The sequence below is a fragment of the Rhamphochromis longiceps genome, linkage group LG11, assembly GCF_057381845.1.
Source record: "Rhamphochromis longiceps isolate RC_006_pf linkage group LG11, R_longiceps_female_GT1.1, whole genome shotgun sequence".
Lineage (NCBI taxonomy): Eukaryota > Metazoa > Chordata > Actinopteri > Cichliformes > Cichlidae > Rhamphochromis > Rhamphochromis longiceps.
The window spans coordinates 33,433,002-33,453,808 of NC_140567.1; the positions used below are offsets into that span (position 1 = coordinate 33,433,002).

The 20,807-nt window shown below is 41.0% G+C and overlaps 2 protein-coding genes across 3 annotated transcripts in view; one reads left to right on the forward strand and one right to left on the reverse strand.

The window, feature by feature from the left end:
• crppa (CDP-L-ribitol pyrophosphorylase A) overlaps positions 1 to 13,224 on the forward strand; it is a 70,692-nt gene extending 57,468 nt beyond the window's left edge. For both annotated transcript variants that reach the window (XM_085423748.1, XM_085423749.1), the window contains one exon: positions 12,516 to 13,224. In XM_085423748.1, coding sequence (XP_085279874.1) covers positions 12,516 to 12,611 — 96 coding nt within the window. In that variant the 3' untranslated portion in view covers positions 12,612 to 13,224. The remainder of the gene's footprint in view (positions 1 to 12,515) is intronic.
• LOC146659630 (uncharacterized) lies at positions 2,350 to 6,105 on the reverse strand. The gene is made up of 2 exons (XM_085423751.1): positions 4,319 to 6,105; positions 2,350 to 4,279 (listed from the first exon to the last, which is right to left on the reverse strand). The coding sequence occupies exons 1-2, from the start codon at positions 4,563 to 4,565 to the stop codon at positions 3,744 to 3,746; spliced, it is 783 nt and encodes a 260-aa protein (XP_085279877.1). The 5' UTR covers positions 4,566 to 6,105; the 3' UTR covers positions 2,350 to 3,743.
• Positions 13,225 to 20,807: the final 7,583 nt, after the last annotated feature.

Genomic DNA, 20,807 nt, shown 5'->3' on the forward strand with positions numbered 1-20,807 from the left:
TAACCACGGTCAGGCCCAATTCCACGCTCATCGCTCTCACACCTCGTTGCACTCCCATCCAGGCCCTGCACAAGCTGGCTAGTGGAGCTAGGCTTTAAGGTCAAGAAAGGACAGAGTGACAGAAAGCTTATTTTCTGCTCCAGATGCGTTAAACTGCAGACACCAATCTGTAATACTAAATGTATTTAGAAGCCAGGTCCAAATATGTGCTAAACAGGATGTTCCAGATCACAAATCACAGATGATTTGTCATTTTAGCAGGATATATTTTTAATATATTTTTATTTTCCTCTATGTGGGTGTTAGAAAATTAAAAGCTTTGTGAAAAGCCCTCCTAAATGTTTTTATTCCTTTCTAAGAAACCCTTCATTTTGAGAGTTGGCTGATGAAAGCGGCTGCAGACCCAGGAGAATAGCTGTCAGCCTGGTTGGTGTTATTTTGCTGAAATACTGCAAGTCTGATTCAAATCTGTTGTAAGGGATAATTTGCCATTACTAAAACCTGGATTCTGCATTGTAGGTTTGACCATTCTTTTTGTCTGACAGTATTGCACTTTGATAGGTTTGTTTTTGGATCTTAAACAAGACAAGCGAAAGTGGGAATAATGATAAAGACTTCCTGAACAAAGCATGGTGGGTTTCTAAGTGACAATATGTTGAGTGGATTATATAGCTTTTGGTGGTATGTCTTCCACTGCAAACATTGCAAATATGTGCAATGTTTTGGAAAGCTTTACAGACAGTAACTAAAGGTTGAAGGGCTGAGCTAGTGATTACTTATTATAACAAGGGTTGCATACCTCTGCCAAGGCAGAAAATTCCCTCTGCACTATGCATGAGTTGAGTACCAGGATTAAGAAGAACATCTGGACCCAGTATAGTCTCTGATATTTTCTTGGGAACATCCAGGCGATATCTCACAATGTCTTCTTATTGCAATCTCTGTGAGTTCGATGTGCCCACTTCAGGCCAAAAACAAATTTACTGCCACAGCTGGAGGAGTTTAAGTATCACCGGGTCTTGTTCATGAGTGAGAGGAAAGTGAAGCAGGAGATCGACTGATGGATTGGTGCAGTGTCAGCAATGATGTGGACTCTGTAGCGGTGAAGAAAGACCTGAGCACGAACGCAAAACAGTCGATTCATTGGTTGAGCTCTGCTCCTACACTCACCTCGCGGTAGTTCAGTTCAGTTCAGTTCATTTTTATTTCAAACATTTCAAACATGTGCCTTCACAATCATTACAAAATATCATTCCATTATTTGTTTGAAAAGGAGTAGGCTGAAGTATTTACTTATTTGTCCCTACCCCCTCAAGTTTTACCTCTCATTCATTTAATTTTTTTTTGTCTTAAATTAAACAAACAACATATGAAACATATAAACATATGAAGTAAAACAAAACATAACATACATAAATCAAAAACAAGAAATTAGCAAGCCCCACCACAGTATAGTTTCTTTCATATGAAAAATACAGAATGTGTATATTTGCAGATACACAAGTTATGGAAAAACAACAAACCAAAACAAAACAAAAAAACAAAAAAACAACCAAAAAAGAACCGCAACACCATTACCAGCAACATTACCGTCCTGGGTTAACCCCGTTTTCTTCATTCTTATACTTATTTAAAATTAGGTTTTTATATTTTACTTTAAACTGTTTTATGTTTTGACTGTCTTTTATTTCTTCTGTTAGACTGTTCCATAATTTAACTCCTGCAATTGAGATTGACATAGTTCTTAAAGTTGTTCTAGCACTTTGTATTTTTAAATTCCATTTCCCTCTTAAGTTATACCCACCTTCTCTTTCTATGAACAATTTACAGATTTCTTTGGGAAGCAATTTATTTCTGACTTTATACATTATTTGCGCTGTTTTAAGCTTCACCAAGTCTTGGAATTTAATAGCTTGCATTTTGACAAAGAGTGCATTTGTATGGTCCCTGTACCCTACATTATTTATTAATCTAATGGCCCTTTTCTGTATTATAGTTATTGTTTGTGTGTTACTTTTGTATGTGTTTCCCCAGACCTCTACACAGTAGCTCATATATGGCAGTAGTAAAGCACAGTATAAAATGTGCAGTGCTTTCTGATCCAACATATGCTTTGTTTTTCCCAGGACGGCAATGCCCCGTGCCAATTTCCCCCGAACATAAGTAATGTGTGGCTTCCAACAGAGCTTGTGGTCAATGATCACCCCAAGAAATTTTATTTCATTTACTCTTTCTAAATATACATTGTCAACACATATTTCTACTTCGATGTTTTTCTTTTGGTTTCCAAACAACATAAATTTGGTTTTATCGAGATTCAATGATAATTTATTTATATCAAACCACTTCTTTAATATCGTTAATTCCTGTGTGATCATTTCCAAAACCTGTGGCAATTCCCCACCTGCACACAGTATATTTGTGTCATCTGCAAATATTACAAACTTTAAAATCTCCGATACTCTGCAGATATCATTTAAGTACATAATAAACATTTTTGGACCCAGTACTGAACCTTGAGGTATTCCACAAGCTATATCCATCAAATTAGATTTATATTCATTTATTTGTACATATTGTTGCCTATTCCCTACATAGCTTTTTAACCATTCCAAAACCACTCCCCTAAACCCGTACTTTTCCAGTTTTTTTAATAGAATTTCATGATTAACAGTATCAAACGCCTTCTTTAGATCTAAGAAAACTCCGAGCGCATACCTCTTATTATCCATACATTCCGTTATCTTTTCCATTAAATCTATCAGTGCCAAAGCTGTTGATCTGTTGTTTCTGAACCCATACTGACTATCTGTCATTAATTCATATTTTTCCACAAAACTGTCAAATCTTTTTATGAAGAGTTTTTCCAGTATCTTAGAGAACTGGGAGAGTATTGACACTGGTCTATAGTTTGTAAAATTATGTCTTTCACCGGTTTTGTAAATGGGAATAACTTTAGCAACTTTCATTTTTTGTGGAAAAACTCCTTTTTGAAACGACAAGTTGAATATATATTTTAATGGTTTTACGATACCATCAATAACTGTCTTTACCGTTACCATATCAATATCATTCCAGTCTGTACTGGTTTTGTTCTTAAGTCCTCTAACCATGTCATAAATCTCTTTCTCTTCCACTGCTCTTAAAAACATTGAGCTACTATTCCTTTCAATATTTTCACCAGTGTCCCTTTCTATTCCATCAACCTTTATTTCTTCTGCCAGTTTTGGCCCTATGTTTACGAAGAATTCATTAAAGCCATTTACTATCTCCTCCATGTTATTAATACTTCTTGTCCCTTCTATAAAGTACCCAGGGTAATCATTATTCCTTGATTCATTTTTGATTATTCTGTTTAATACATTCCATATATCTCTTGTGTTATCTTTATTGTGTTCTAACCTTTTAATGTAATACTCTCTTTTACAGGATCTCATTATATTAGTTAATTTATTTTTGTAAGTTTTATACTTCATTTCAGTTTCTATTGTTCTCTTTTTTATGAATTCTCGATATAAGGTTGTGGCGTGAATAAGGCACGGCGGGACCACGGAGCAACGTTCAGAACCAACTTTATTTTAATTCACGTCACACCACACACCCACCAACCCCTGAATCCCCGTGTTTTAACACGGCGGGCGTGATTGCGGATGCCGTGCAGGTGCGTCCGCACGGCACCGCAAACCACGCCCCACCACATACCCCCATCGCCCGATTGAGGCCGGGGAGCAATCTGGCCGAACCTACTCCCCCCCCGCGAACTGGGGCGAGACTCGGCCCAAAACATCGGCGCCCCAGCCCAAGCGACGGGGAAGCGTCCATTCTGGTGGCCGCCCGCGCATCCAGCGGCAACGGCGAAGCTGGTCCGGAGGTCGGCCGCGTAGCAAGCGGACACGGCCCCACAGGCATGGCCGTGAGCTCCTGTACACAGGCGGCTGGGCAGACGTCAGGCGCGCAGAATCGACTGGTGGCAGCGAGGCTGGACTAGCCAGCCCGCCGACCCCCGGCTTAGCGGGGCTGTCCCGCTCCTCTGCCTCCAACTCCGGCTGCGCAGGCTGCTCTGGAGCAGGGACCTCCGTCTCCTCGCACGGCTGCTCCGCCACCGCCTCCGCCACTCCCGTTTGGAGCGGCTCCCCGCACTGCGCCTCCAGCAGGCACAGCCCCTCGTCCACCTCTGGGTGGAGCGACTCCTCTTCCTCCGGCAGGTGTAGACCCTCGCCCGCCTCGTCCTCCGCCTCCGATTGGAGCGGCTCCTCCACCGCTCCCGGCAGGAGCAGCCCTTCACCCGGCTGCTCCTCCTCCTCCGGCAGGCTCGGACCCCCGCGTGACTCGTCCACCACCTCCGGCTGCCGAGGTGCCCCACACGGCTCCTCCACCGCTTCACTGTCCTCGGGACACACTTGTGGGGGTGGCGCCCAGGCCCAGAGCAGCGCCACCAGCTCCCCAATCCTTTCCAGGTGGCGCTCGGACCGGTCCTGCAGCTCTTCCTGCTGGCGACGCACCTCCGCCGCCTGCTCCCGCTGGGCGGCCGCCATTTCGGCCACCCTCCGGGCCAGCTCCTCCATTCCCTGGCTCCGATACGGACCCGCCGTGCCGCCTCCTGGGTTTCGGCACCAATGTGGCGTGAATAAGGCACGGCGGGACCACGGAGCAACGTTCAGAACCAACTTTATTTTAATTCACGTCACACCACACACCCACCAACCCCTGAATCCCCGTGTTTTAACACGGCGGGCGTGATTGCGGATGCCGTGCAGGTGCGTCCGCACGGCACCGCAAACCACGCCCCACCACAAAGGTATTCTTTTTTTTGCTGGCATTTTGTAGTCCTTTTGTCATCCATGGTCTTCCTGCATAGTTGTGTTTCCTATTGATTTCAATTACTGGGCAGTTTTTATCAAGTAATGTGTTAAATGTTCTTAAAAATCCTTCGTAAGCTTTATTAACTTCTGTTTGTTCATATACAATATTCCAATCTTGCTTTAAAAGTTCATTTCTAAGACAATTTAAGGTCTTCTCTGTTCTTATTCTTTTGTAAATAATCTTATGTCCATCGTTGTTCACTTTATAATGGCAATTATACGATGCAAAGACTGGTAAATGGTCACTTATATCATTGATTAACAGCCCACTTTTTATCTTTCCTTCTATTATATTTGTAAATATATTATCTAATAGAGTTGCACAATGAGATGTTATTCTGGTCGGTCTTGTTATCAGTGGAAATAAACCTATGCTGTACATGGAATCAATAAATTCTTTTGTACTCTTATTATGATTTGGATTCAATAAGTCAATATTAAAGTCCCCACAAATAAACATTCTTTTCTGATTTATATTTGTAAATAAGTCCTCCATATTATCCTTAAATATCTCAATCTTAGATCCTGGTGTTCTATATATACAACTGACAATTAGGTTTTTCCTTTTTTCTATAATTATTTCCACTGATAAACATTCCATCACTCCATCAATAACAGTTGTCATTCTTCCCATTCTTTTGTACTTTAGGTTTTTATCAATGTAAAGTGCCACCCCACCTCCTTTCTTGTTGATCCTGTCTACATGAAGGAATTCATATCCATTTATTTTAAAGTCTTCTTCTTTTCCAGGAGTTATCCAGGTCTCCGATATGGCTATCACATTGAATGGCTGTTCAAACTGTGTTATGTAGTCTTTGATGGATTGAAAGTTTGCATATAAGCTTCGACTATAGTGTCAGAAAGAATACGATTGTGGATACAAGCATTGGAAATTAGCCTCCTCCTATGGGTGTCTGGGCTCAGAGATGGGATGAGGAGCTGGCCATTTGGGACTCAGAGCTTCCTGGGCACCTCCGAGTATTTGAGATGTTCCAGTCGTGTCCTTTCCAGGAAGAGGACCTGAGACACCCCCAGGATATGCTTTCAGCTGGCTCAGAAGTGCCTTTGTGTCCCCCTAAATGTGCTGGAGGAGGTGGCCGGAAAGCGGAAGGTCTGGATGTCTCTGCTTAGACTGCTGCCCCTAAACCCAGATAAGCAGTGATAGATGGATCTGATATGTATTTGAGAGGTATAGAGATGGTCAGAATCAATTGCACAGATAATAGGGTGCCAAGTGAGGAACTGTGATACTGCACAAGGAAGTCACAGTAAGACAGCGGTGAAGTGTGCAGTAGGAGTGATAGATGGGTTTAAAGTGGGAGTAGGATTCGATCAGGGATCTGCTCTGAGCTCCTTTGCGATGGTGATGGACAGGTGAACAGTTGAGGACAGGTAGGAGTTTCTGTGGACTATGATGTTCATAGACAACATTGTGATCTGAGCAGGTGGAAGAGAACATGGAGGGGTTTATTTATTTATTTATTTATTTAGGACAGTGCAGTTTAATGAACATAAATGTAAAAAAAAAAAAATTACATGAATGTAAACATACCAGATTATAGCCAAGGGCTAATTTCCATCTGTTGTCCTTAAGCATAAAAATAGACATAATAATTCATAAAAATTCATCATTCATTCATAATAAAAACTCCATCACCAAACTTACACATACACACCATTCTGTTCCCAAATAAAACATTAAAACTATACAACTTATACATGATCACACACTTGATTTGTCCATAACCAGTTTTTAACCTTTGCCTTAAACAAATTGAATGTCGAGCATTCTCTAATGGGTTGAGGAAGACTGTTCCACAGATGGCCACCCTGGACAGAAAGGACGTTCTGCCCAAATGCTGTCCGTCTGTGGGGTATAAACAAGTCTCCTCGGATTGTAGCTCGAGTGGTCCTGTCTGAGCTTTCTTTATGCCTAATGAACTGCTTTAGTGGTGGTGGAGCAAGGGAGTGTAAGACTTTATATATTAAACTCACTCTTTTAAGTTTCACTAAGTTATTGAAGTTCAGTAATTTATGTTTTTTTAACACATGACAGTGGTGGTGGGAAGTCGGTTTTTTGTCAAGTAGTTTTAAACTTCTTTTATAAATGTTTTCAATAGTTTTAAGTCTTGTTGGACAAGCAAGTGACCAGGATGTCAAACAATAGTCCATATGAGAGATGATCATTGAGTAAAAATAAGTTTTTGCAACATTCATATTTAAATTATTACGTATATGATTAAAATTTAGATTATTTAATTTAAGTACCTGGGACACTTTATTTATGTGACTCTTGAAGGACAATGTTGGGTCTAGAATGACCCCAAGATATTTAAATTCTGGAGCTAATTCAAGCTCTACTCCATCCAGGAATATGTTTGACTGCTTCAAGTTTAAGGGGCGTTTTGAAAAATACATACCGACAGTTTTTGAGGTGTTCAACATTAGGCATGAGTCCTCCAGCCAGCTATGCATTAATGCTAAAGCAGCTGTAAGATCTTTTGCCACCTGCTGGACACTATTTGCTTGCGTATATATAACTGCATCATCTGCATACATTTGAGTAAATATATTTGGACAGACTTCAGGTAAGTTATTGATAAAAAGAGAGAACAATAAGGGCCCAAGAACAGATCCTTGAGGAACCCCTGTATCACAGTCTAAATATGGAGATTTAACCCCATCCAACACCACACACTGTTTCCTGTGTGAGAGATATGAGGCAAACCACTGAAGAGCCTGACTGGAGATATTAAACCGAGTCAATCTGGATAACAATATCTGATGGTTTACAGAGTCGAAAGCCTTCCTCAGATCTAAAAATACAGCTCCAACACAGGGACTCTTGTCCAGCAAGCTCTTCAAGTTCTCCACTAACATACACAGGGCAGTATCTGTGGAGTGATGTGCCCGAAAGCCAAACTGCAATGGATGTAATGAGGGTTGGGTGTTTTCTAGGTGAGCAGTGAGGAGTTTAACCACCCACTTCTCAGCTATTTTAGATACGACCGGGAGTATGCTTATGGGGCGATAATTAGCCATGTCAGTCTTCACACCTGCTTTGAAAATTGGTGTAACTGCAGCAATTTTCCAATCTGTTGGAACAATGGAGTGTTTGAAAGACATATTCAAAACATGAGTTGTTGGACGTACAAGAAAATCCATATGTTCCTTTAGGAAGTTTGTGTTAATACCATATACATCAAGTGCTTTTGATTGTTTTAAACCTGTAATTAGTTTAGCAACTTCAGTGTCTGAAATATGAGTGATGGTGAACAAATTTTGACCAACATCATTCACATTATCAGAGCATATGACTGAGTCAAAGCTCTGACTGATCTCCTTAACAGATGAAATAAAGAAAGTGTTTAAGTTACTGGCAATAGATAGAGGCTCTCTAACAATAGAGTTATTTACATAAAGTTCAATTGTGTTTTTACTTTTGTTTGAATGACGGCCAAGTAATTTATTTAAGTGTTGCCAGATAATTTTACCATTACCTTTGGCTCTTTCAATTATATTTATAAAAAATTTTGCTTTGGCCTGTCTCAAACTTCTTGTTACTTTATTCCGCATTGAAGTAAATCTCTGTCTATCCAGAGTTAGACCTGTTTTCAGGAACTGCTTTAGTAATTGATCTCTTGTTTTCATTAAATTCTTGCACTCTTTGTTTAACCAGGGCAAATTAGATGTTGTCTTTATTTTTTGTCGAGCTCTAATGGAGTATGTTGATATAACATCCTTGACAATGTCAGTGAAGTGACTGCTGCAGAATTGTGGATCATCACTACACAATAAAGGCTCCCAGTTAACTGATGCTAATGCTTCTGCTACATTTTGTCGCTGACTTCTTGGTATGAATTCATAAAAGGATCTCCTATTAGATGAACTTTGAAAGTCATTCTTAACCTGTGATTTTATAAGTTTTCTAGAAAATAATATAAAATTGTGGTCTGAAATACCAGTGATAAAATTATAAGATTTAATAATTCGCTCGGGCTTATTACTGAAAACCAGATCTATTTTAGTTTTAGAGTGTCTTGTTATTCTTGTGGGTTGTTCAATGTGTTGAGTAAAGTTCAAAGTCTCCATTATGTCCTTGAGTGTTTTTCTGTCCTTTTCACAGTCCCAGTTGACATTAAAATCTCCCATTACAATTATTTCATTAGACTTATTATTTATAGCATGATATTTAAGTAATATCTGTAGTTGTTCATAAAAAATATTCTTTGCTGAAGGAGGGCGATATAAACAGATCAACGTAAATGACATTTCTGGGGAAAGAGTGATTTTAACAGAAATATGTTCTATTTCGACATCTATTGGTGAACTAAGTAAAGAGCAATCCAGGTGTTTATTTTACATACACAAGTATTCCTCCTCCTCTTGTTCCAATTCTATCCCTTCTGAATACTGTGTACTTTGGAAAGACAACCGCAGACTCAGGAGAAGAACTTGTGAGCCAAGATTCAGAGATACCCAAAATAGAAATATTGGAATTGCTTAGAATATGTTCCAGTTGCTCATGCTTTGGTAACATACTGCGAATGTTAATGTGTCCACATAGAAGCCCCTTTGGTTTATTTTTAGTGTCCCAGATTACTTTAGCCTGATTAAATGTCTTGCAGATCTTTGTTCCTCTGTAAATTTTAATAGCAGGATTTCTTGTCCTTTTGTTGACAATACTATGAGCATTTAATGATGAGAAACCCTTTACCGGAGACTGTAGTTTGGGTACAGCAGGTGGGGGCCGAGGCAGCTGAGATGGGGGCCCAGGCAGCCGAGGTGGAGACCCAGACAGCCTAGGTGGAGGTCCGAGCAGCTGAGGTGGAAGCCCAGGCAGCTGAAGTGTAGGCCCAGCTAGCTGAGGTGGAGGCCCAGGCAGCTGAGGTGGAGGCCCAGGCAGCTGAGATGGAAGCCCAGGCAGCCGAGGTGGAGGCCCAGGCAGCCGAGGTGGAGGCCCAGTCAGCTGAAATGGAGGCCCAGGAAGCTGAAATGCAGGCCCAGGCAGCTGAGTTGGAGGCCCAGGCAGCTGAGGCGTAAGCCCTGGCAGCCGAGGTGGAGGCCCAGGCAGCTGAAATGGAGGCCCAGGCAGCTGAAATGGAGGCCCAGGCAGCTGAAATGGAGGCCCAGGCAGCTGAGGTGTAAGCCCAGGCAGCCAAGGTGGAGGCCCAGGCAGCTGAAGTGTAAGCCCTGGCAGCCGAGGTGTAAGCCCTGGCAGCCGAGGTGTAAGCCCTGGCAGCCGAGGTGGAGGCCCGAGTAACTGAGGTGAAAGCCCAGCTAGCTGAAATGGAGGCCCAGGCAGCTGAAATGGAGGCCCAGGCAGCTGAGGTGTAAGCCCAGGCAGCCGAGGTGGAGGCCCAGGCAGCTGAAGTGTAAGCCCTGGCAGCCGAGGTGGAGGCCCGAGTAACTGAGGTGAAAGCCCAGCTAGCTGAAATGGAGGCCCAGGAAGCTGAAATGGAGGCCCAGGCAGGCCTAGGCTAACTAGGCTAATTAGTTGTAGCCAGTCCAAATCACTGATGTTTGAATTAGGTCCAGGATTTAGTTCTATATCACCAGCCAAAAGTAGCATCAGAACAAGTTTCAGAATCTCCAGCGACAGTTGTGGTATATCTGATTGTTCATGTTTACCTGGGGGTGGTCTGGCATGACCAAAATCCAAGAATCTTGTGAACAAAAGATGTTGACTCCATTTGGCTGGGAAAGTGGTATAATTATCCAGCTTTCTTGGACATGTCGAACTCCACAGAAGATAAAAATGTATAAAAACAAAAAGACAAGTTGATGTCAAGATCCAGGGGTTTTTAGATGGGTTTTTAGGTGGGTTTTTTGGCAAACGCACAGGACCTGCCAAGCCATGTGTCTGCACCCTAGCAGCCATCTTGTTCTTTGTTCAACTCATGGTAACATGGTGTATGTAGGTTGAAGGTATGCAATGGAGAGAAGAGGAACAAAAGTAGAAGCAAGACAAAGTACAGTTGGAAAGGTGAAGATGCAAGGAGAAGAGGTAGTCAAGGTAGAGGATGATGCATGGTTTATAGATGGTGGCAATAGTTAAAAAATTCAAAAAAGCTTCATGCAAAGAAAAGAGGAAGACAACAGAGAAGATTAATGCAAAGCATTAGTGTGACAGGAGGTGACGCTTGAGATAATGTTGGTGAAACTAAGGCAGTGGCAGTCCCTAAAGTGAGGAGCTGAAAGATCTCATTACAGTCTAATTATCTGCTGGGAAACACTGGATCCTTTGGGGTCTTGACGTGTGCCTCCACCCCCAGCCTCAACAGTTCAGTGCTGATTTGTCAGCACGAGGGCGAGCTGCGCAATATGAAGGAGGTGGTTTTTAGCCATAAGCTGCAGGTGCTGTAGCAAACAAAAAACATGAATGTTTTTTGGTGTTTGAGTAGAAAACATTTTACTGCATTACAAAAATTTAATCTTTTCCAGACCTTTGCTTTTCTTTTTCTCTCTCTGTGTGTGCTGTTTTGTGTTCTGAGTATACTCTTTGCTGCGTGTTGTTGCACATTTGTCTTTAATGCTTAATGCTACATCAGCTACATCAAAAGCCATAATGAAGTCCACAGTTTCTATATGAAAAAGGGCAGGTTGAGCATGAAGCATAAATCTGTGTAAGGAAACAAGCCATGGTTTTAAAAAAGCGAAGCTCCTTGAACTCCATTCCCTTTGAAAAAATGGAAAACAGGTCACTCACTGACGTCATCAAGAAACTAAATCAAAGTAGGGAGTCAATGCAGCCTAAAAGGAATGAAATCAGGGGAGTGAGAACCATTTAAAGTGCATTGCGCAGGCGGTCTGCATAGAAAAAAGAAACAGATACAGACGAGAGGAATCACGAAAGCAAAACAACCACAACAGTGGAGCCCGCCTTAAAGGGCCAAACTGGTCTCCTTTTGTCTGAACGTGTGGTTTACTGCAGATCTGTCCAATATCATGCACCATAAATATCAAAGGAGATCTTATCGGTTCACATTAAGAGAGCTTGACCACATTTCTGAAAAAAGAAACTGGTTTACTTCTGTTCCGTTCTGATCTTTTCGCCCTTTTTTGAAAATTGCTTTCGGCTGTTGATTGAACAAGCTGTGAAACTGACACGCTAGTCGAGAAAATCCACCACCAGAATTTGCGATTGTTAATATCAAATTAAAGTGGTGAATTCAGAATACCACGCACTTCATGCCGTGTTTAGATTTTTCTCTCGTTAGGGGAATTCTTGTGGAAAGCGTGCGTGTAAATTTTAAACATCGAATTTGTCACTCGTGTCTGTGTAGAGCAGAGCACAGCCAAGCCACTGATGTTACAAATCCAACTAACAGATCTGTTTCTTTCTTTTGTCATTACTGCAACTGGAACAACATGGGTGTGCTTGAACATTGTTTCCAACTGTTTTGAATTGGCTGCTAATGCTCACTGGATGCTTCTGGCTGAAGTTTTGAGGTTACAAACCCTGTGATGACTTAAACACACTCATGTCTCCTGAGAAGAGACATAAAAGTGAACAAATGGTTATTTGAACTGTTATGTTGGGACTTTATTCACACTAGCAGTGTGTTGTTGTCTTGTTTTAATTGAATGTTCTTTAAAAAATGACCTCACTGTCTTTTGTTTTTCTCCTCCTGTTGTCTCTCTGGCACCAAGCACTGGGAGAGGTCAGCGTCGCGGGTCGCCGAGATCGCGTCAGCCTTAATTCGGGAGAGGAGCCCTGCCCTGGTGGGACAGCTTCTGCAGGCATGAAGGAATCAGCACAACTGGAAACCACGCTGTGACTCATGAACACTCCTGGGATGAGATCGTCTGAGACTTTTCTTTGTAACCTTGAATCAATTACTGTAAGGTTAAATGTGTAAATGTATAGATCATCAAGAAGCAGACTGAAAAAGAGACTTTTTTCTCTGTTGTTGGCCTGTTTATCTGTGTGTGCGTGTGTGCATGTGTATATAAAAAAAAAAACTGTTGTGGTTCATCATAGTAAAAAAGAACCATGTCATCAGTTGGCTTATTTTTTATTTTTCAGAGTTTGTGTTCCCCAGACAAACAGTGTCGCTCTGTCGCACTGATGATTAAGATATGTGGCGCTTTGGCTGCAGATGATTCTTGTTGTCGGATCAGTTCAGTTCTGGTTTTTAATTGCTTTAAGAGTTATTTTGCTGCGGTTGTCACAGATATGCAATAACAGGCCACATCGCTTTGAATTATTACTGTGGAAATGTGAACTGCAGCGCGTATGCCAAAAAAGCTGGGTGTCAAATTCGCTGCCTTTACCACTGGATGAAGCTTTTTATGACTGAAACATGAACACGGAGCTGCTAATATTTTTGTACTTGAATAAAACAATGAATATGTCAAATCTGTGTTGTTCTGTGAGTCTTTCTTGAACATAAGTCATTCAAAGATGTCAGGAAAAAAAATAACATTTGAGAGTAGATATTACTAATACTGTTTTCAGAGAAACTTGATTGGTAATTGAAGTCCGTGAAGTCTGCCTACGACCACATGCATCAGTGACGCCCTCCGGTGAAGCCGCTTAGTGCAGAAGAAGCTCGTGTTTCCTTCAGTGAGCCAACTCTGGTGAGCTGGTGGAATCCCATGTTCTTCTTGGAGAGACTTTGGAATAATTAGCATTCATTAAAAGTATGTTATTATTATGCAGTGCAGCTTTGTTCTGGAGCTTCCCTGCTCTTCCATGGATATATACAGAAAACTGACAGCAGGGAATAAAGAACAGAGTAGATATCAATGACAGCAGATTGGTATTTCTTTATATTTAACCTTTCATCATCTAAGTATCATACAGGCTGCCTGGATGTATTGTTTTACTGGCTGTAAAATTAAAAAAAAAAAAAAGATCTTACAGGATCCTTTGGATTTTCTCTTTAGCTCAAAATGGTTGAAAAGTTAAGGTAATGTTAATACTGTAGCTGGTAAAAATCTTTATGTCTTGATTTCTGTGTTCAGACAGATTGCTTTGTGCATCTGTGAAGGTCCTCTTCTCTCCAAAGCCATTCAATTTGAATTTTGTCTCTTGGACAGAACAGTAATAGAGTCACAGCCTCTTAAGATGTACTGGGATCCCTATCTTGGGGGTTTGTTTGTGCTGCAGTGTTCATGCTGGGCTTCTGTCCTGAAACACCATAAAAATGTTCCCTGACTTTGCTCCATTTTCATTCCATCTTTGCTTTGTTCTTAAATCCATTTGAAATCATACCTTAACAAGATTAACCAGAAACACCGGCCTTTATAGTGAACAGCTTCAGCATTAAAACCACCTGTGGCCCCACCTCACAGCCCTTGTAATAGGTCAGATTTGTTAGGCCATGGACTCCAAATCCTCAGAAGATGACTTTTGATATGAAGCAACAAAAAGTAACCACCAGATCCTTTAAATCCTCTGAGATGCTAGGTATGACTTCCATGGATCAGACATGTTTTTCCAGCATGTTTTCCAAGATGCTTCATCAGATTGATATCGGGGAAATTTGGAGGTTAAGTCGTCACCTTCATTTTTCTGTGTAATGTTTCTCAAACCATTCAAAAGACCAATATTTATAGTGGATCAGAGTGTGTTAGTATTCTGAAGGAGGCTAATTTCACATCAGGATGGTGCACAATTAAAAGAAACATTCAGGTAGCTGGTATGTAAAGTCATAGCCACATGAAAGCCAGAACCCAAAAATTCCCAGCAGGATGTCTTCTATAGTGCATCCTACTGCCTTTCCTTCCCACAGATAAACAAGAGAAAGAAAGAAAAATGCCAGGCTACTTACTTCACCTTTTCACAGTCCAGTTTTAACATTTGTACATCTAATACAGTTACTGTCTATAATACAGTCCCGATCAAACGTTTAAGACCATTTGAAAAATGGCAAAAAATCATATTTTGTATGGTTGGATCTTAAAAAGGCTTGAAGTAGAGCTTCAACATGCAACAAGAAGAAATTGGAATGAGACAAAGAAAAATTTTGAGCATGCAATTTATTGAAAACAACACTTAACCTGAAACAGGCTGTTTTACAGCTGATCGAAAGTTAAGACCACATGTCTTTAAAAGGCCAAATCTGTATAAAAATGTGGATTCATTGTCACTTTCTGCCAGGTAGTCACACTGTCACGACGTTCTGGTGGTAAAGGCAAATAATCTTTCCCTTTTTGAACACAGTTGGGTTGTTGAACTGCATAAGCAGGGTCTCTCGCAGCGCACCATCGCTGCTGAGGTGGGACGCAGTAAGACAGTCATTTGGAATTTCTTTAATGATCCTGAGGGTTACAGAACTAAAAAGTCAAGCAGAAGACCCAAAGAATTTCACCAGCAATGAGCCGGAGGATCCAATTAGCTGTCTGTCAAGACACTGGACGATCCTTGACCCAAATTAAGGCTGTTACTGGTGCCGACCGCAGCCCCATAGCCATCAGACGACATCTGAGACTGAAGGGCTTCAAAACAAAAAATGTCTTCAAAGGCCTCGCCTCCTTGAACGCCACAGAACTGACTGTTTGGACTTTGCAAGAGAGCAGCAAACATGGGACATTGAAAGGTGGCAAAAAGTTTTATTCTCTGATGAGAAAAAAATTAACCTTGATGGTCCTGATGCTTTCCACCATTACTGGCATGACAAGCAGATCCCACCTGAGATGTGCCACAGTGGAGGGGGCGCCGTGATGGTCTGGGGTGCTTTTTCTTTCAGTGGAACAATGGAGCAGGTGCGTCAAACAACCACTGGCGATGCCCAGATGTTGCAGAGAGCATCCCTCATGACTGAGGGCCATCACCTGTGTGGTAATGACTGCATTTTTCAGCAAGACAACGCTACAGTACACACTGCCCGCAGGACAAGGGACTTCTTCCAGGAGAATAACATCAAACTTTTGGACCATCCTGTGTGTTCCCCTGATCTAAATCCAACTGAGAACCTTTGGGGATGGATGGCAAGGGAAGTTTTGAAAAATGGACAACAGCTCCAGACATTAGAAGCCCTTCGTGCGGCCGTCTTCACCACTTGGAGAAATGTTCCCAGTCACCTCATAGAAACGCTCGCATCAAGCATGCTGCAGCAAATTTTGAAGTGATCAACAATAATGGTGGCGTTACTGAGTTGATGTTTGGAACTTTGGTTTCTGTTTTGGGGGGTTTACGGGGGGTTTTGGAGGTGTGGCCCTAAATTTTTGAACAACTGTAAAACACCCTGTTTCAGTTTAAGGGTTGTTTTCAATAAATTGCATGCTCAAAAAAATGTTCTTCTCACTCCCATTTGTTCTTGTTGCATGTTGAAGGTCTACTTGGAACCGTGTTAAGATCCAACCATGCAAAATCTGATCTTGTGCTTCTTTAATATCTGCATTTAGTTTAACCATCCTGAATTAATTAATTTTTCCACGTGCATGGACTTTTCTCTAAACTAGACACAAAACAGGCGCTGCATCTTCTCGGATCGTGGTTATTAGTGCATACTCCTCATTGGACTTTAAACCCACCTCCACTTAAGACTAGTTGGTTTGGAAGGGCACCTAATGCGGTGGACCCCAAGCAACAGCACAAAAACATTACTAATGAATGTTAAATGGAAAATATTAAACACAGTAACCACAGTTTATATTATTTAATAGATTATTTAACAAATGAGTCATTAAAGTTTTCATGTGCATGTGCTAAAGCACAGAGGATGTTCATGTGTATATAAAATGTGAGTCATTCTCAGGCTCATTCTCTGTCACCAGAGTGGCGAGAAGGAAAAACAACCTTGGACATCAAAGAGCCTTTAAAGACTGTCGAAGCCGGAACATTCCTAAGGTCGTCACAAAGACCTGGCCGTTTTGCATACACTTCTCACACTTCCAGGGCATCTCCAGTTTCCTGCACTTCTCCTTCCTCTACAGCTCGCTGGAATTCCAGCTGTTGATAGAGAGTCGCCTGAGGCGAGAGAAGCCCCGTCTTTGCGTTCAGATCCCTGTAATGAACTCCTCAAAACATATACTTATATTTCAGTTCAGTGGCAACCGTAACCCGCAGTGACATGTGATGAGAGCTGCAAGCTACAATATGTAAAGTGCAAAAAGTACGAAAACCCAGACTTGTCTCTGGAGCTCATATTATGGGATGAACACAAATCTTCTGGCAGTTACTCACTTTTTGGTGTTTTGGTGGAGGAGAATGTTTTTAAAGATGCAGAGAGATCATGCATTATTAATGTGTTGAGATCTGGGCCTGATTAGCATTATTTTATGTATGAACAGAAAGAACCCGTTCACAGAGTTTCTCTCCTTATGCCAATTAAAGATTGTTAAAGTGTTGCATGGCTGCACTAACTTGTTTAAACCTTTGTCTAAAGATGTATAATACATGTAAACTGAGGTACCAACCCCTCTTTTTTCTTAAATGTTAATCCTCAAAGAATTTTTACCTTTTTTCTTTTTTTCTTTTGGACCGTTGAGCCTCTTGGAGATTTTTTTTTACTTTTTTAATGGCTCATTGTTCTAGTTTTAAATCTCTTAACTCTATTCTGTTGGTTCACTCCAGCTTCCACTCATCAATCAACTTAATATCCACCAGCAGGAGAAGGCAGCCTTTTTCACTGAAAAGCTGAAACCATCAAACTCCATGAAGACAAAATCTGCATCCAGAGAAGCGGCAGAAGTAGAATTGAAATCCCTCTAAGTGCTGGGTGAGTAGAGTAATGGTGCACTCCTGAGTATTCAAGAACTCTCTATCTTCACTTATCTCAGCGTTTCAGACCTGGCAGGTTATCTGCCGGGGGCCTGGATAGGTGCAGCTTTGACTTTGTTGTCATTTTGAATGAGCAGTTTTCAAATGTTGACTAAAGGTTCTTCACCCATGCGTTGCTGCTGTGTGCCAGACAAACAAAAAGTATTGCCAGGCTTTTTACCCCAAAGTTTACCATCACAGCCAAATGCCACTTTCTTACAATAATCTGAACCTAGTTCTAATTTAAACTAATTTTAAAAATGTGGTTAGAACATATGGTTTCCTGTTTCACTTGTGTTGTTTGGGTGAGTATTTTTTGTTGTTGTCTTGTTTGTTGGTGAAATCTGCAGCCCACAATCTTCATGTTTTTAACAGACATAACCACACACACACACACACACACACACACACACACACACACACACACACACACACACACACACACACACACACGCAAGTGTGTGTTTTTAAAGCTGTCTTGTTTTTTAATTGCTTGCATGTGATGTGTTCATGGGAACGTATATTTCAGTTGTAACAAATAACCTGGGCTACACTTCCTCATAAAGGGCTGTGCATACTATAAATAGTATTTTATTTATAGTTTTTTTTAAATACTTTATTACATGATTATTACCATGTTAGTCTCTCCCTAGTTGTAAAAATCAGTTACCTTTGATCAAGTTCTTCAGTTTTTGTTACAGAAAATGTAAAACATGCATTTTCTGTAATGATGCTTTGATGTGAAGCTGGTGAAACATTTACATCAACTTCAACAACTGACAGCTTTGGCTCCTCCTAATACAGCCACCACTTCCCACCTTCACAGGAGACATGCTGTCCTAATTTCAGTTCAGTCCCTAAACAAAAAGGATACTTTCTTTGTTCTTTTGAAACAGAGACACACAATAGGATCAAACTATTGAGAAAGGCCACATGATTCAGCTGTGGTGAAACATGTGGAAAAAAAGGGGGGGTCTGATCTTACAGTGGGAGGAAGGTGGGTGAGGCCGAGTGTGAAAAATCAGTCTGAATGACTGAAACTGCAGGAGAGAGAAGGCCAAGCTGGATGGGATGACAGAATAACTAATGTGTAAATACTGAATTTGTTTGAGTATGCTGACACCTGGTGGACAGAGCGATTAAACTTGAAGACCAGTTCAGTCTGGGTGTTTAGACATACTTCCATCACTAGAGGGAGACACTGGATTTACTTTTCTGTCTGCAGAAAGGCAGATTGTACCTCCTTCACTGAGAAATGCTGGATTTTTTGGTCAGGCTTGTTACAAACCTGTACTTTTGTGATAGTGAAAGAGGATTTTCTAGTTATTTAAACTTGCAACTGCACATTTTTGTGGCATTTCTGTACTGTACTTTGGTCATTTATCAGATAAAATCTATTATGGTGTTGGAGAGCTGTTGCATATTCTTTTACACCGTTTACTTGGTGAATCTGTCCTGTGTAAATACTTGAATAAATGCCCTTTAAGTGTATCTTTTTACAATAGTAGTTAAAAACCCTGCAGGCTAATTCAGGGTGTTATTTGATGACCACTGTCCCTTTTAATTAAATGGACTATATAAAACATAACCACCCACCCACTCCATGACATGCTGGTCAGTCACAGGAGCTCGTTCAGTGAGAGACTGAGATTACCGAAAAGCACCACTGAACGACACAGGAAATCATTCCTGCCTGTGGCCATCTCCCTGTACAACGCATCCACTTAACACACTGTTTGCTGCTACAACTACACATGTTTCTTTTCCAAATATTTATTTATAAGTGACTTATGTATGTATGTATGTATATATATGTATATATTGTACTATTCTTAGTTAGTGTATTGTCTGTCTTGTCTTAATGTTGGTTTAAAATGGAGCACTGTAACAAAAAATAATTTCCCCCAGGGATCAATAAAGTATTCTGATTCTGATTCTGATTCTGATAACGGCCCATTAAATAACTGCAAATAAGAAGAAGAACAGGCCAATGAAAAATATGTTTCACTACAGTCAAACACAATTACATAGAGATGAATTACTACTAGCAAAACAAGATGCAGACAAGGGATAAGGCAGAAAAACAGAACAAGTTAACAACAGCAGCAGCAATTTAGCATTTAGTATATGACCTAAGTCCCAGTTGTGTTAAGTCTCTCTGACTGGTTTATATTCAATATTTTAATGCTGATATTTGAACTGAAACTCATAAAGATGTTTTACTAAGTGGACAGAAAAGCTATCCTCATTAGCTCTCCCCTCTCTACTTTCAAATCTTTACTGAAAGGCTAAAAACACTTCTTTGAATCGAGATTGTAATAGTTTGATCCATTTAACATTTCCTTTGCATCTTATTTTTTAAAATGAGAAGAAAACATATCCAGTTCTTTAATTTCTTCAGCCTGTGACTAACCTACAGTGTTACGGTTGTAGGTGCTGCCAGACTGGATGAGTTCTGGTTGTTTTAGCTGCTGTAATGTGCTCTGTCTGTGTCCAGTTAACTTAATGCTAACCAGAGACACAAACCTTGGCTGGAGCTGTTTAGATAGCGCCACTGCTGGTGCTACAGAGAGGAAGACCAAATCCAGATCCCACAGTTTGGCTGTCTGTAGGTCAGCCAGCTGAGCCAACCACAGCTCTGATTATTGCCTTGTACCCGTCTGAACAACCAGATTTTTTCCCCCTTAACGCCTGTACAGTGTGTGACAGCAAATAGGACGTCTGTAAATTTAGGTTCCAGGTGTCTCAGTTCATCCCAGTCAAAGGATTCCCAAATCTGGATTAGAGTAAAAGTGACAATTGTATTTCCGCAAATCCAAGCACAGGCCACGGAGACAGAGAGAAAAAGTACAAAAAAAGCTCTCCTTCCTGGATACTCGAAAACAAACAGAGCGAGGAGGTCAAAAGAGCAGACCGAGAATATGAGGGGTTTGGACAGGTCAGGAAGCTCCGTGAGATGAGATGCCAAGTAAAATAATGCAGGCATGAATGTGTTCAAGAACTGGACCTTGTTAAGTCACTGCAAACCCACAATGTCTGGCATCCTGGACTGTAAAGCAAACTCTGATTTGTTGGATTCAACATGTGTTTGTTTTTGCTGTAGTAAAAACCCTAAAGCAGCAGCTGCAGCACTTTGATTTCTTCCCATTAGTTCATGCAACACCAACATTAGAGGCACATGAAGTCACTTCGCATTAGAGCACCTGAACCCTAAGAGGAACATCTGTGGACAA